We start from the raw sequence: 14,548 nt of genomic DNA on the forward strand, positions 1-14,548 counted from the left end.
CCCTCCTTAATGCTCAAAGCTACATCTACTACTCAGTTCCCAGACCCAAGCAGTGCACCTTCCAGTACCTGAAAGGATCCTACAGGAAGGCTGAAGAGGGACTTTTCATAGGGGTGTGGAGCAGTAGGACAAGGGGGCATGATTTTAAGCTGAGGGAGAGTAGGTTTAGACTTCTTAGGAAGAAGTTCTTCAGTATGAGGGTGTTGAGACTCTGGAACAGGCTACCCAGAGATATTGTGATCGCCTCCTCCCTGGAAGTGTTCAAGGACAGGTTGGATGCGCCAAGCCTTGTTGAGAGGCATCCCTGACTGTGGCAGGGAGATTGGGGTAGATGATCTCTAAGGTCCTTTCCAGTCTAGGCCATTCTAGGACTCTATGATAGCATGAATGAAAATGTTGTGGGTTTGTTACAGCGCTTTAGGAATCTGCTCTTTAGTTTTTGAGTTTTATTGTGTAAATGCAAAGGAGAAAAGTTTTTTATTATATTTGGTCGTTTACATCCTTCTTGTGTCCTGCACTGGGGCTTGTGCTACAAAATGTTTCTATGACTTCCTTGAGACAGATGATAAAGAGTCTGAGAATCCCTTTAGTGAAGCTTTAATCTGTTTGTTTTTTGGGGTTGGAGTTTTTTTTTCTTTAAAGTGTGACGCTATTTATAAATCCAAATCTACATACAGAGGTCATTGGTTGGCTGAACTTAAACCATTTTACTTAGTAAATTTAATTAAGAAAATACAGTGCAACTCATAAGCAAATGAGTTTTTCCTAGTTTTAAACCAAACCACCCTCTTGAGTGCTGATTGCCTTGCTCGACCCCTGGTGATATAGAAACAGGCAAAATTAAAAAGGACATTAAAGCTTCATTAAATCTGAAACACATTTAGTACAGTGACATATCTGCAGGCTATTTCAGGGAAGATTACATACTCTTTGCTAAGTTTCTTAATTTATAATACCTTGACAATCTTGCAGGGAGGAAACAGCTCTGGCTGGATGAATCGAGTGATGGTTCAGGGGGATGCAGAAGTGGCACATTGTCTAGCCAGGGCTGTGTTGCTTCACAGCTCTCAGTCAAGGAGCAGCCTCAATGAGAAATGTGGGGCTTGAACAGCCCCCAGAAAAACATGGTCTTTGGAGTATTGGGTTCAGTTCAAGAGTTCAAGAGAGACAGGGAACAAATGGAGATAGTCCAAGGGAGGCTAAAAAGACACTGAGGGGCTTAGAGCATCTCTGTGAGGAGGAAAAGCCCTGGTGCTGTTGAGCCTGGGGAAGAGCAACCTGAGAGGGGATCTGCTCAATGCTCAGCAAGAGCTGAAGGGTGGGTGGGGGGCAAGAGGATGGGTCCAGACTTTCCAGACTCTGCCCAGTGAAAGGACAAGGGACAACAAGCACAAACTGGAACCCAGGAAATTTCACTTGGACTTAAGGAGAAAATTCCTTGGCGGAGTCCTGGAACAGGCTGCCCAAAGAGGTTGTGGAGTGTCCTTCTCTGGAGACTTTCCAAACCCAACAGAACACATTCCCATGCAGCCTCATCTAGGCATACCTGGCTTTAGCAGGTGGGTGGGACTAGGTGATCTCCAGAGGTCCCTTCCAACCCCCACCATTCTGTGATTCTCTGGTGTATTTTGGATTCTTGGAAGCTCATTTTTAGACCCCTCAGATTTAGCAGAAAACTGCTCTTTCCCCAGTTACCCTGCTGCCCATGACGCCCCTGCTGAGGTATTTGGTGGTCAGGGAGAGGAATCATTACTGAGAACGGAAGTGCTTGGTTTGAAGTTGTCATCAAGGACTGCCTTGACAATTTGGGCAGGTTTTCTCCTTAAATAAGATCTGCAAAATGATGCCCTATGCAAACAGCCATCATCATCTTCTTGTTCTGCACTGGCATAACTGCTTCATTCCTACAGATCAGTAGCTGTTGTAATGACTGTTCTGAAGTCCAACGGTCATTGGAGCTATCAGGATTTCTTCTGTTCATGGAGAAGTGTTGAACATTTATAGTTTTATGTCTAGGCATTTATAGTCCATCACAGCAGCAACACTTCTTAGGATCTCAAGTACCTTCTTGGAAGTTAAGGATGAAAAAGGGTATGTTCTAGTAGCTCTTGGTCCTTATGACAGAGCATGACAGAAAATGTAGGGTCTTTGCTTAACTATTTAGCTGTGTATTTCAAAGCCTGCTGTCAGAGAGTGACTGGAGTGAGCTGGGAGAGGCTATGAACCAGAGACAAGGGGTAGAAAGGATGGCCATCAAACCTACTTAGCTCAGGTTGGTTTGTTACAAGGATGAATCTGCTGCAGAGAGAAGTGCTGCACTCAGCACTGCGACAGAAACAAAACCAAAAGGCAGATTTCACCCCAAAGAGATGAGTCTTGAAGGCAAACTTGGAAGACAAAGTGCAGAAGAAACCCAGAGGAGAGAGTGAGCTTACGTTATATCACTTTGGAGAACCTGGAGGTATCTTACTTGGCTTGTCACCTTCATCTGACCTGTTCCAGTCACCTTCAAGAGACCTGTTCCACTGTCTCTTGTAAGCCTTATTGTACATTCTGTAGGAGTTCATCTGACAAACCAAGCAAACACAGTGGTCACCAAGTGGATCTGCTCACAACTTTCTGAGCTTCTTTTGAAAGTCATCACCTAAAAAATGGGTTCATTTCTTTGGGTTTCTCTTGCACGCCTTTCTGATACAAATGCTTCAAGACCTACTCTCCTTTTGCAATGTCTCTCCTCTGAGGATCTGGGAGAAGTTCACTCCCATTGCTAAGGCTCACAGCTAAATGGTTCATATGGTACCAAGTTTGGGCAGCAGCTGGAACTGCAGAAAGGGCACCATCATTGCTGTTTTCTGGTTACTTCCACCCATGCTGTCACCACCTTCTCATCACCTTTTTCCTCAACTGATGAGGCCTGAGTATGTCTTCTGGTCTTTGCCTCAGCAGTTCTCCACCCTTGCTACAGTTCTGTGCCTTCTTGTTCAGACTTAGGGTACTTTTGTGCTGCCAACTAGGCTGAAATTTCATCATAGGTTAGCACAGCTGCCTCAGCTGGCAATCTGGCCAGGTCAAGTAACCATGGCACTGAGGAGCTCAAGTATCAGCGATGATACTGGTGCTGTGTGAGGCAGCTTTCACCCGGCATTGACATGTGGTTTAGCCTTCACAGGACATGACATGATGGCTTAGACCTTCAGCACTGATGCTTTTGCTCAGTCTGGTGTGGATATAGCTAGTTTATCACACAGTTTATCAGTGATAGTAGTTGGTAGACCTCCTTCTGAAGGCTGGGAAGGGGAGGATTCACAATGGTTGACCAGTGCAGAGAAGCTCCTCTGTAAACCATGGAGAGAGGTGGGCTTTTCCAGAAAGCAGGTCAGAATGCCCTTTTGGGGGGAGTAAAAAAAGACCCTGTTCCATTACTGAACAGTAGATAAATAACTAGTTGCATTTTGCTGAAACTATTTCACACAGAATCCCAACATAGTGGGGGTTGGAAGTGACATCCTGGAGATCATCCAGTCCAACCCCCCTGCTAAAGCAGGGGCAGCCACAGCAGCCTGCCCAGGATCTCAGTGTCCAGTGGGTTTGGAGTCTCTCCAGAGATGGCTCCACAGCTTCTTGGGGCATCCTGGCCCAGTGCTCTGGCAGCCTCAAAGTAAACAGATTTTTCTTTAAATTCTAGTGAAACCTTTTGTGCTGTGGGTTGTGCCCATTGCCTCTTGTCCCATCACTGGCCAAGGTTTGGGTATGAAATGAGAAAACCTATAGTTTTACATGAAGAATTTATCATGGAATATTTATTAGCTATGGCTTTATGGCAACAGTGGTGGTGGGTTTGGTCTAATACTGATGCTAGCAGGTACTCTAGTAATGCATCCGTTGATTATAGAACAGTGAGGACGACGAATCCATTTGATACCACGTGCGGCTGCAGGCAGATCTGAAGAAAAGACTGAGGGTCTTGTTGTGGGTGCTATGATCTCTCTGATACATCTCAGAGGTTCCTGGGTTGGTTTGAGAGAGATAGGGAAACAAACCTCAGCAGCATAACCCAGATTTTACTCCGAACCAGTTAGAGAAGGACTTTGGGAGTTCAGTGCAGCTCTACAGTACCTGCAGATAATTACCAGTAAAGGTCAGTGTCGTTGGCCTCGCTATTGAGGCTGAACTGGTTTAATTTAGAGAGTCCTCAGGAACTTGGGCATCAAACAGCTGTTACTGGATGGTACAGACAAAAGAGCTCGAGGAAAAGGGGGATGCTCAGAAACATAGACCAAGGGTAATTGCTGTGAACAACTCCATTCTAAATACAGCTCTTTGTGTGTTTGCAGAATTACTTTTGCTGCCACTTTCCAATTTATACAATAGTAAGAGTTGAGTACTTTTCTCTCTTTAAGGAAATGTGCCCTCCATGCAAATCTATATAACTAGACAAATATTATTTCCTTTCCCAGCTTGCTCTTGGGAGGTTTCCATATCCTCAGGTAAGATTGTTCATTACTGCTGTTTGCCACTGTGACATTCATTCCTATGTATGAAGGTGCAGAGAGCAATTGTGAACATTTGAGCCACATACAAATAAATCTGTCCTGTTAAATTGAAAAGTGGTATCTTGAAGGAGTCATTTAGAAATCTCTATTGATTTTTTTTCTTTTTTTCTCTCTCTCTCCCTCTCTCTCTTTTTTTTTTCCCCTCTCTTCTCCAAACTCTAGATTTCCCTTCCCTGGAGACAATGAAAATTATGATGATGTTAATGATTGTTTTGTTGGGAGATTACAAAATAACCCAGTGTGCACAACAATGCTTTTGAAGCAGGGAGATGTATTACTCCCTTTGTATATTTGAATATTTAATTCTTAATTTGAACTATGGTGCAATGGCCTAAAATCTCATCAAATCAAAACCATGTCAGAGAATCACAGAATTGTTTTGGTTGGAAAGGACCTCTAAGATCGCCAAGTCCAACCATCACAGAATGCCAATTATTCAATGTCAGTGGAATAATTAAGGGAACTCTGAATTCTCCTGTTTAAGAGGACCTAGTATTAGTATTTTATTTAGATACTGGTATTTTCTGACTTCCCACTAACTCAATTTGGTTGAAGCTGGTGGTAAAACAATTTCCATCTTCAGTGGCAATGCTTAAGCCAGGGCTTAGCCCTGCATTACCACATAACATTTCACTTGGCTTGAAAAAAAGCCCCATGAAGCTCTGAACAAAACAACCACTCCAGAAATAGTTTTTGATGATTCCTTTAAATTCTCATTGCAAGATGGATGTTAGAATTCACAGTACCAAACTATTCTGCAGTTGCTCAAATTATTCTTCCTTGGGAGAAGGGGAAAAGTGAAGTGTCCAGGGACTAAAATGAATTATTTGAATGTGGGTTTTATGTTTTCGTATGTTTTATGAACACTGCTTTCTGCATCTTGGTCTGTACAGATCAGAGTGCCTGGAGGCATGTCTGATTTAAAGGTGGTGTTGGTCTGTGCTCTTTAAGCATCTATTAACTTGCTATTATTATGCAAATAACTGTTGTAATACACATACTAATTTATGCATGGTTAGATTATGCAGATGCCTCACAAACATGGTTATTGAATAATAGGCTGGGACTCATTCTCTCTCCCATTTTTATAAGCTGTTTTAAGCAAATTCTCTTGACACTTTTATGGACTTGCAAAGGTTTTGCACATGGAGAAATATCCTTATTTTCCACTTTCTCATCTCCTACGGAAAGCAGTCACAGACTGAGAGAGCTGGAGCACAACATACTATGCATATTTTATCCATATTTTAAACCAGACCCCTCTCCTTTGAAGAGAGGACTGGAAAAAAGCAGCTCCTGTATTGGAGTGCCCTCCATCCATCGACCTACTCACTTGTGCTCGTGGAGTGTCCTGGTGTTCATTGTATTCTGACGCTAAATCGAGGTGACGTGGGGGTACAGTTTAAGATAACGCTCCAAGTGTTGGAGCTTGGGGAAGGAAGTTGGAGATTGGACTTTGTGGAGGATTCTAGACAAAAACCTCTTCTCTGAATTGGGAGCAGAACATGATTGCTAGTTTTAAGATCCGTTTTTTGCTGTTCTAATTAAAAAAGCAGCTCGGGTTTGGAAAAAGAATATTTGGCAAGGCAGCAGCCCATGAAATTGTGTATATTTTTTAATGTAAAAGAGTTGAGGAGGTGAAAGTTTGAAAACATAGCTATTAAGCTTTTCAAGCAAGTGCTTTTCATAAGGAGTTTTATGTGAGGAATGTGTATTTTAGAGGCAGAGCCGCGCACAGGAACCGCTCTGATCAGGGGGAGAATTAGTAGGATGGGAGGATTTAATGTCTAAATACCTATTTATCGCCCTGCATAAGGGCCTGATTCTGCAGTCACTCACTTGAGGAGATCCTCCTCACTTCAGTGGGCTTATTCCACTGAATGAAGCTAATCAAATGTGTGTTTGCAGAATTTCTTCCCAAATAACTTGGAAGTTGCTTCTCTGAGAATGGGAAGTACAGAGTTGTGTTGGAGGAGAACTGAGATGAATCTCTGTCTTCAGCTGTAGCTAAAAAGAAAAGAAATCTTTTTTTAAAAGTTTTTCCCCTTTCTGTTATTTTTAAGACACAGACAAATGAGGTGTGTAAATTCAGTTTAAATGAATCAGATTTATAGGGGAGAATCACTGCAGCAGGACTCCTGCAATATGCCAGGAAGGCTAAAGGATGATTTATTTTCTTTTCTGGCCTCTAGTAGAGTATTTTAAGGATCAAACTTATCACTTCTCCTTTTCCCCATCTTTTGTAAGTATTCATTTTGCTCTCGTTTGTTCCTCACATGCTTATTATTTAATCTTAAATAAGGAAGTCTTACCTTGCAAGTACTTAAGTGTGTGAGCAGCTCCTCCTGTAAGTGAAGCTGCTTATGGTGTGATCTGTTCTGCTCATGACTATTTATTTACTTTGGCAGTCAGCAGCAGATTAGGCAGTCAGTTTCATATCAAGACAAAACAAGTGTTCTAGAACTCTAAACGCACCCAATAAGCAGAACTATTGTAAATTTATTTTGCCTTGATATGCAGCTAACCTTGTAATCTGTAGCTGACTGCCAAAGGATATAACAAATAGTCACAATCAGAACAGACTTTCCCAGTTTAAAAACTTTGCACAGGCAACTCTAAAAGGTAATGAATTTCTAGAGTTGTTATGGATTTAATTGTTTTGTTGTTTGCTTCCCTGGCATGGGATTACCTCTCGCTATTGCTCACCTGCTGTAGTGTAAAACTCCTTTAGCAGGGTGTGATGCTGTAGGATTCTGTATAGGTGGGCACTTCAGGGTCTGTTCTTCCCCTGATGTGTTTGCACAGCTCTATTAAATCTAAGAGGAATGATGCACGTGCTCACATAGACACAAAAAATACTCTTTTGAATGAAGTTCTTCCCTGCACAACCATTTAAAAAAGAAAAGAAACCCCTTTCACCAAACCCAGCTGCTCGCCCATAGTCCCACCCAGGACCTGAAGAAAAGAAAATTAAGTTTCAAATTCCTTTTGAAAGTTCAGTTTCTATTACTGTGATGTTAGGTATCTGAGCAGAAAGAACAGGGAAAAAAAAAAAAACATATAAATAAAAACCCCAAAACAAAACCACCACCAAAAAAATAAAAAGCCCAAAAGGAAAACCCAACCACACAATACATTTAATGAAATTTGAAGTTGGCACCCCAAAGATGGGCAGTGGCTGAAGAAACCACGCGGCGTTCCAGTTAGTCACGGGGATTTGGATTCACTACGTTGTCTGCAAAGACTGTGAGGACAAGGACTTGTTTAATGATAATGCAATTGAGGAGGAATGAAAAGACTTTGCCCACTAAATATTCTCAGCTTGTAGTCAAACTTTGTACAAAGCAGGATGTTAAAAGGACCTCGCATCCATTAGGGAAATACTCCAAAGGAATATAGGCAGTACTCAGCTGCTAAGGGTTTAATCAGCTCTAGGAAAGCAGGAACCACTAGTACTGGATTTAGATACTTTTGCATTGCAAGGAATATTTTCCTTCCTTGGGACTCATTTAAGAAATGACACCAAAATGACCTGAAGTTGGGGGGGAAAAAAGTGACCAAAGAAAAAAAAAAAAAAAAACAAAAAAAAGGGGGATTTTAAGGTAAAATTTTCCTCCACTAAAAAAAGATATAAATTGACCTCCCCCCCAAAAAAAAATCAACCAAAAGAAAAAAAACTTGACCAAGGGGGGAAAAAAATTGAGCAAAAAAATTTTTACTACAAAAAAGGGAATAAAACAAAAAAGACCCAAAAAAAGGGACAAAAAAAGGAAGAATTTTTGGGATATTTTTGATATTTTGATGTTTTTGGACCGGAAAGAAATGGTCCAAAAATAATACGGACCCAAAAAAAAAAACAACAATCAAAAGGACCAAAAAGGGGGAAAAAAAGGATCCAAAATAAGAAGGAGCAAAAAGGGAATGTACCCAAAACAAAATGGACCCCATAAAAAGTAGCCCCCCCCTCCCCCCAAAAAAAAAGTTACCCCCAAAAAAAAAAATTAAAAAAATGGAACCTGAAAAAAAATATTGACCAGAGTCAAAAAAAAAGGACCAACAAGAAACTGGAACCAAAAGAAAATGGAACAAAAAGCAAATGGAACAGAAAGAAAAATTCACCACCACCACCCCCCAAAAAAAAATTATACCAAGAAAAAATTTTGACCAAAAAAAAACATTGAACAAAAAAAATTTTGACCAAATAGAAAAATCAATTTAAAAAGAAAAAAAAATGACCAAAGAAATCCACCAAAATCAAATCCTGTCCCTTCTTCTACCCCATCCATCTTTACCTCCCTCCCACCCCCCCCAGTCTGAGCAAATACAGCCCCTGGTATTGTAAAGCTTTGAATGTTTTCACAGCCCATTAATTTATTACTTCTCTTTCCTCATCTTTAAATTTTTTTCCCCTTTTTTTTTTTCCCCCTGTTTTTTTTTTTTTTTTGTGGTGTGTTTTTTTTTTTTCCCCCTCCCCAACTCAGCCTCCCCGCTGCTACAGCGATTTTCATCTTGTTGTTAATTTTCCCTGCTCCATATGGAGCTCCAGACATTTCACCTGGAGGCTGTACTAGATTTTGCTGTAGCGATCGCACTTCCGGAGGCCAAAACTGTCATTTAAGGTTCCTGGTGCATCTGTCTACGCCAGGCTTTTTTAACACCGGCACCGGGAGAGTGTGAATAACAAATGGGATGCACCTGAGATTCGGATGATTAGTGTGTTCCATGAAATCCAGGCGACTCCTCAGCAGATCGCTGGAGGGATGGGGAGGACTAACCAGCTACCCACCCCGGGTTGGAGCTCTCCACTCGCTCTCCTACTCAACACCTTCCGTTTGGGCACCAACATCCCGGCAGCCTGAACGCGCGCGGAGAGGAAGGAATATTTCATCCTGCCTTGTCATTGATTAGAAAAGAGCCCTTTAATTTCATTTCACCCCATGTTGTGATTAATTTGCATTCTTTGTCAGAAGTTAATGGAGTTTTTTATGGTTCACTCTGAAATCCTTGAAGACATCAGAGTTGATCTGATGTTTATACAACCGCCAGCGGAATTTTTCCCTGTGATTGATGGGGAGCTTGATGTTATTCCAAACGGCTTTTTAAGCTGTTTTTAAGAATTATTTGAATGAAATGCAAGCAAGATATTGTTATAAGGCTCAAGATTATCTGTTAAAAATCTGTTTCAAATAAAGAACATGATAAGTTGGGGGGGGGGGGGGGGGGAGGGGGTTGGAAAGGAGAAAAGATCAAAAAGGACAGGAGAAATGATGAATGCAGGAGATGATATTTGTTAAAGTAGAGAATCCGCAGAGCCAAGGAAGTTATTTCTAAATCTGGCAAAAGAGAGACCTTAAATGAAGACTCTTTATGTTAAGAGTTTGTTTTTGCAGGATAATAAATAATGGGGATGAGTTAGGGAAGAATTTAGTGAGAGTCTGATTTTTGCCCTTCTTTTTTTTTTTAATTCTCCCAGGTTTTTCCCCTTATTGTTTTTTTTGTGTTCCCCCAGACTCTTCACCCTTTTAAGTTTTTTATTCCCCCAGATTTCTCACTTCCATTTCTTTATTCTCCCAGCTTATTCACCCTCTTTTTCTTTTATTCTCCCATCTTTTTCTTTATTTTTTTATCTTCTTCCAGATTTGTCACCTTTATTTCTTTTATTCCCCCAGCTTTTTTACCTTGATGTTTTTTATTCTCCCAGCTTCTTCACTTTCTTTTTTTCGTTCTCTCAGCTTTGTTACCTTCATTTTCTCATTCTCCCAGCTTTTTCACTTTCTTTTTTTTTATCCTCCCAGCTTTTTCACTTTCATTTTCTCATCCTCCCAGCTTTTTCACTTTCTTTTTTGATTTTATTTTCCCAGCTTTTTCACCTTTTTTAAAAATTATTATTCTCCCAGCTTTTTCACCTTCATTTTCCCAGCAAGGCAAGCACAGAGCACTGGTGTCTCTAACTGGGAGAGACAAGACTGTCAGGCCTGTTAGTTCAACAAAATGATGACATATTACTCGTCTCCAGGAAGAGACCTTCTTAAATCCCACTGCAAAGAAAGCATAAGTGGATAATAGGAAATTTTATAGCCCAGGAAAGCACTCACTGCAGACTTGCCATTGGTTTGCTCTGGAAGAAAATAATGCAGGGGGGAAAAAAAACAGAAATCAAGCAAGCAATGTGCTTTTTGCTCCTCCTGTGAGGGAGAAGGTTTTGTACTTTCCCCAAATCCCAGCATATCAAAAGCATCGGATGCAGAATGCGCTGCGGCTGCTGGGTCAGATCCTCAGCTGGAGCAGATGACTCTGGGGAGCGCAGGGGACAATACAGCCTTACACCAGCTTTGGGACACGTCTCCTTTTGCCAGCAGGAAAAAGAGATTTTACAAATTTCTGTCATCTTTTTGTTTTCCAGTTTATTTTAATTTCTCCTCCTGAAGCTGGCTTGTTTGGGCTTGGGTTTTGTTTATTATTTTATTTTTGCTGGATTTTGGGGGTTGGTTGGTTGTTGTTTGTTTGGTTTTTTTTAAGCTTTTCATCAGCAAATTCAGCCCTGTGAATTTCTGCAAGTAAGATTTAATTCCAGGTCCAAAAGCTCTTGTGCAAGCTCTGCTGTTGCAAGCATCTTAATTTATTTACTGGCTCTTAGTTTGCTAAACAAGTGCGTGGTTTTTCAGTGAAGTTGCTGCTTTCTGATCCCTGCCTTACCGTGGTCTCAGATTCTTTTTGTTCTATGTAATCCATACTATTGACCAAATTTGGCCTGGTTTCATTTAAATGTAAGCAGGTTGTCAAGGAAAAAAATATTTAGTTTAACTTGGCATGTAAAGTAGCCATTTTACTGTTGTTTTTCCAATTGACAGAAACATCCTTTAAACATTCATTTATTTTGAGAGAATAAATTGAGGGGTTTGTTACAGCATCTTTGCTAGTAAGACAGAAATGTTTTCCTTCCAGATAGATCATTATGCCCACCCATTTCAAAGCCATTAAACACTGTTCAAATGCTAATGCCCAAAGACTGAATTAAATTAGGGGGTAATATCTTAAATATGATAGATTTGGGCAAAGAGTTTTGCTTTTAGACAGGCTGCCAGAAATCACTGACAACATTTTAAGTCATCTGCTATTATTTCTAAACTCTTCTCAATTTGTTCACGGAGGTTTCACTGCGTAGATCGTCTGTGAGCTAACAGGCTTCAGACCCATTTTAGTTCACTATCGGTTTTTTTCCCCCCTCCTTAGCCAGAAATAAGTCAGAACTTAAAATGTATGTATCAGGAACTTGCTGGGAAATGGGAGTTTTAGTTTTGCTGTTTTGAAAATGGACAGATGTTAGCCAAAAAAAAAAACCCACCAAAATTAGAAAGCTATTAGAAATACAGAGTATAAAAACAAATGGGTTTGGGTTGGTGAGGTGTTTTTTTTTAACATGTCAAATTGAGGTTTGAATAATGTGTCAAGCTTGGAAATACAGGTACCTAGCTGTGGTGGTTTTCACCCTGGATACTAGTAAATCCTTATTTTAGAATATGCTTAAATGTCTTTTTTTAATGTGATTATTAGCTTAGGTTGGGAAAGACTGGTGTATTGGGGTTTTCTGCTTGTTTTCTAACCCTGATAATTCCAGGCAGTCTGAAGGATCAGGGTTAAGGGATGTTCTGTGGCCAGCATTCCAGGGCGTGTTCCATGCCCGCTCCCCTTGTCCTTTGCAAACCTCATACCTGTCACTGCTGTCAGCTTCCAACCTCTGAAAAGCTCCAGCAGGATGATGAAAACTACTCTAGATAGTCATCCATCGGAGCAATTTTGCAGTCAGGATGGAAGTTTGTGTTTTCCAGGTAGTTTTGATGCTGTCTCCCTACACAATCTGTATTCACTTACTGCAGTGAGCCCTTTTGTTGCGCCCTGATGTCATCCTCCCCTCACAGCACTGTGCTGAGACCTTTTTGACTGCAGAAGTTGAGCAGGACCCCAAAATTATGCTTGTTGCCACGAGAGCTACTTACCAGGAGGGGAAAAAAATATCCAGGAGGAAATACTGAAATCACTTCAGAGATTTTTCTTGCAGATATATGAGGATGTCCTGCATGAGTTGTTGCTTCTGTGGGTGGGAGATGTTCCTATAGTGCTTGGAAAGAAATGTCCCTCCCAGTTATGGTTCCTACATTGGATGTTGTTGAATGACTTGGCTGATTGAAAACTTCAACCTGGGAGGTGGGCTCTTCCTCCAAAGACAGCAAGCAGTGGGAGGACTGATTTGTGTGATTGGCTTTAGGTGGCCATTTGTGAACTGTCAGCAAATATTAGATTTGATGAAAATTTACATCATCTGCACTCTGAACAAGCTCTCTTGGCTGGGAGGAGGAGGCATGGTTCCTCCCAAGTTACCCAGGAACTGGAGATGAGAGGAGACAAGGGTGCAGTAGATCCTGCTCCATTTCACTTGTTTCCTTACCCAGGGTACAGCTGCAAGAATTCAGACATGAATCATGGCTCTCAGACTTTCTGAGGAGCAAGAGAATGCTCCTCACAGATCTGTGAGGTTGTGAGGCACTTCTGGAGATGGTTGTAGTGGATTTGACACTTGCTCTTCCCTAAGTTCTTGGACTGGTAGTGCCTGAGGGTGAGGGCTGTTTCCATCACAGCACACATGGCCATCTTGAGTGATGGCTGGTCAGTGCAGTGAGGAGCCCCAAAGGCCAGAATAAGAGTGAATTATTTTGAGGTCGAGGTAAGCATTTCCCTTCCATGGCAGCTGTTCTTCTGCCAGCCCCATGGAACTATGGGTTCAATTCATGAGAGAGTGCAGCACTAGCTGTGATGGCCAGTCAAATGACAAAGGAGAGGATGCTCATTGCAGAGTGTGGTGCCTCAATCTACTCCAGACCTCATTTTAGTTAGAAGACTCCACTCATGTGCCTACATTTTTGTTGCTTTGAGTTACTCCCTTTCAAATGTTCATAAAATTGTGTCATCTGCAGCAATCACCATGGATTTTGCAGGTCCTTGAAGAAAGATCATTGTTTTCCCAGGTGGCTTCCAGTGACAGGCTTCAGCAATTGACACTACCTTTTTCTTTTCAAGGTAGAAGGAACTTGCAGTGGTGGGGTTATGAGGAGGAACGGTCCTGGTGGACCGTATTCATCTGCTTCCCTTCAATGCTTTTGGTGTTAGAGGCTCTCTTACTGCCTTAGATAATGTATTCCTCTGCTTTATCAGGGCACAGTGGTAGTTATGTTTGTGTTGAACATGGAGAAGAGATACCTGAGGGTTGATGGTTATGTCATCCTTGCTTTGTCTTTAGTCTGAAGACCCCATTTGAAGTCTTTCCTGTCTGGATTTCTGGCTGATATTGTGGTTTCCCAGCCAGCCCCCAGCTCCTTGAGGTGCCCAGGCTTATATGTATCACTCTGGTGCTGCATGGAGAAAGGATAACTTTGTGTGTCTTCAGACTGTCCTCCTCCCTTAGACATCCCACTGCAGTGTTGGTCCTTATGGGGCTTATTTTTGGTAGCATTGTACCCTTCAAGGTCAGACCTGATGGGGACCTAAGCAACCAGATGTGGTTGGTGTCCCTGCTCACAGCAGGGGAGTTGGACAAGATGACCTTCCAACAAGGTCCCTTCCAACCTGATGCATTCTATGATTCTGTGATTATTGCTGTTCAATTGTGATCACTTTCCCTATTCCATAATGTCTTCTAGGTTCTCCTGGTGTTCTTAAATTACCATGGTGGCCATTTCACTGAACTTGATAAACGTGGGTGGCATAAAGCAAGAACTGGTTAGAACTAAACCCTGTTCTTGTGTTGTCTGTTTGCCCATCCTTTGTTCTACTTACTGCACTTTGTGATGCTTGAAACAAGATCTTGAACAGCAGTTTGCTGAATTTCTCTCTTGCCTAAGACTTTCTTGTCCCATGTCCTGCTGTCTGAGGAGCGTGTTCTCCTGAGCATTCTGGCCCCGCTCCAGTGTAGTGGTGGTGGTTGGCTTCTCACAGTCCCT

General features: G+C 41.6%; 1 protein-coding gene across 3 annotated transcripts in view; it reads left to right on the forward strand.

Moving 5' to 3' along the window:
* MAP2K5 (mitogen-activated protein kinase kinase 5) overlaps positions 1 to 14,548 on the forward strand; it is a 173,366-nt gene that overhangs the window by 109,801 nt on the left and 49,017 nt on the right. For all 3 annotated transcript variants that reach the window (XM_054168818.1, XM_009903871.2, XM_054168817.1), the window contains one exon: positions 4,458 to 4,487. In XM_054168818.1, coding sequence (XP_054024793.1) covers positions 4,458 to 4,487 — 30 coding nt within the window. The remainder of the gene's footprint in view (positions 1 to 4,457; positions 4,488 to 14,548) is intronic.

The sequence above is a fragment of the Dryobates pubescens genome, chromosome 17 (assembly GCF_014839835.1).
Source record: "Dryobates pubescens isolate bDryPub1 chromosome 17, bDryPub1.pri, whole genome shotgun sequence".
Lineage (NCBI taxonomy): Eukaryota > Metazoa > Chordata > Aves > Piciformes > Picidae > Dryobates > Dryobates pubescens.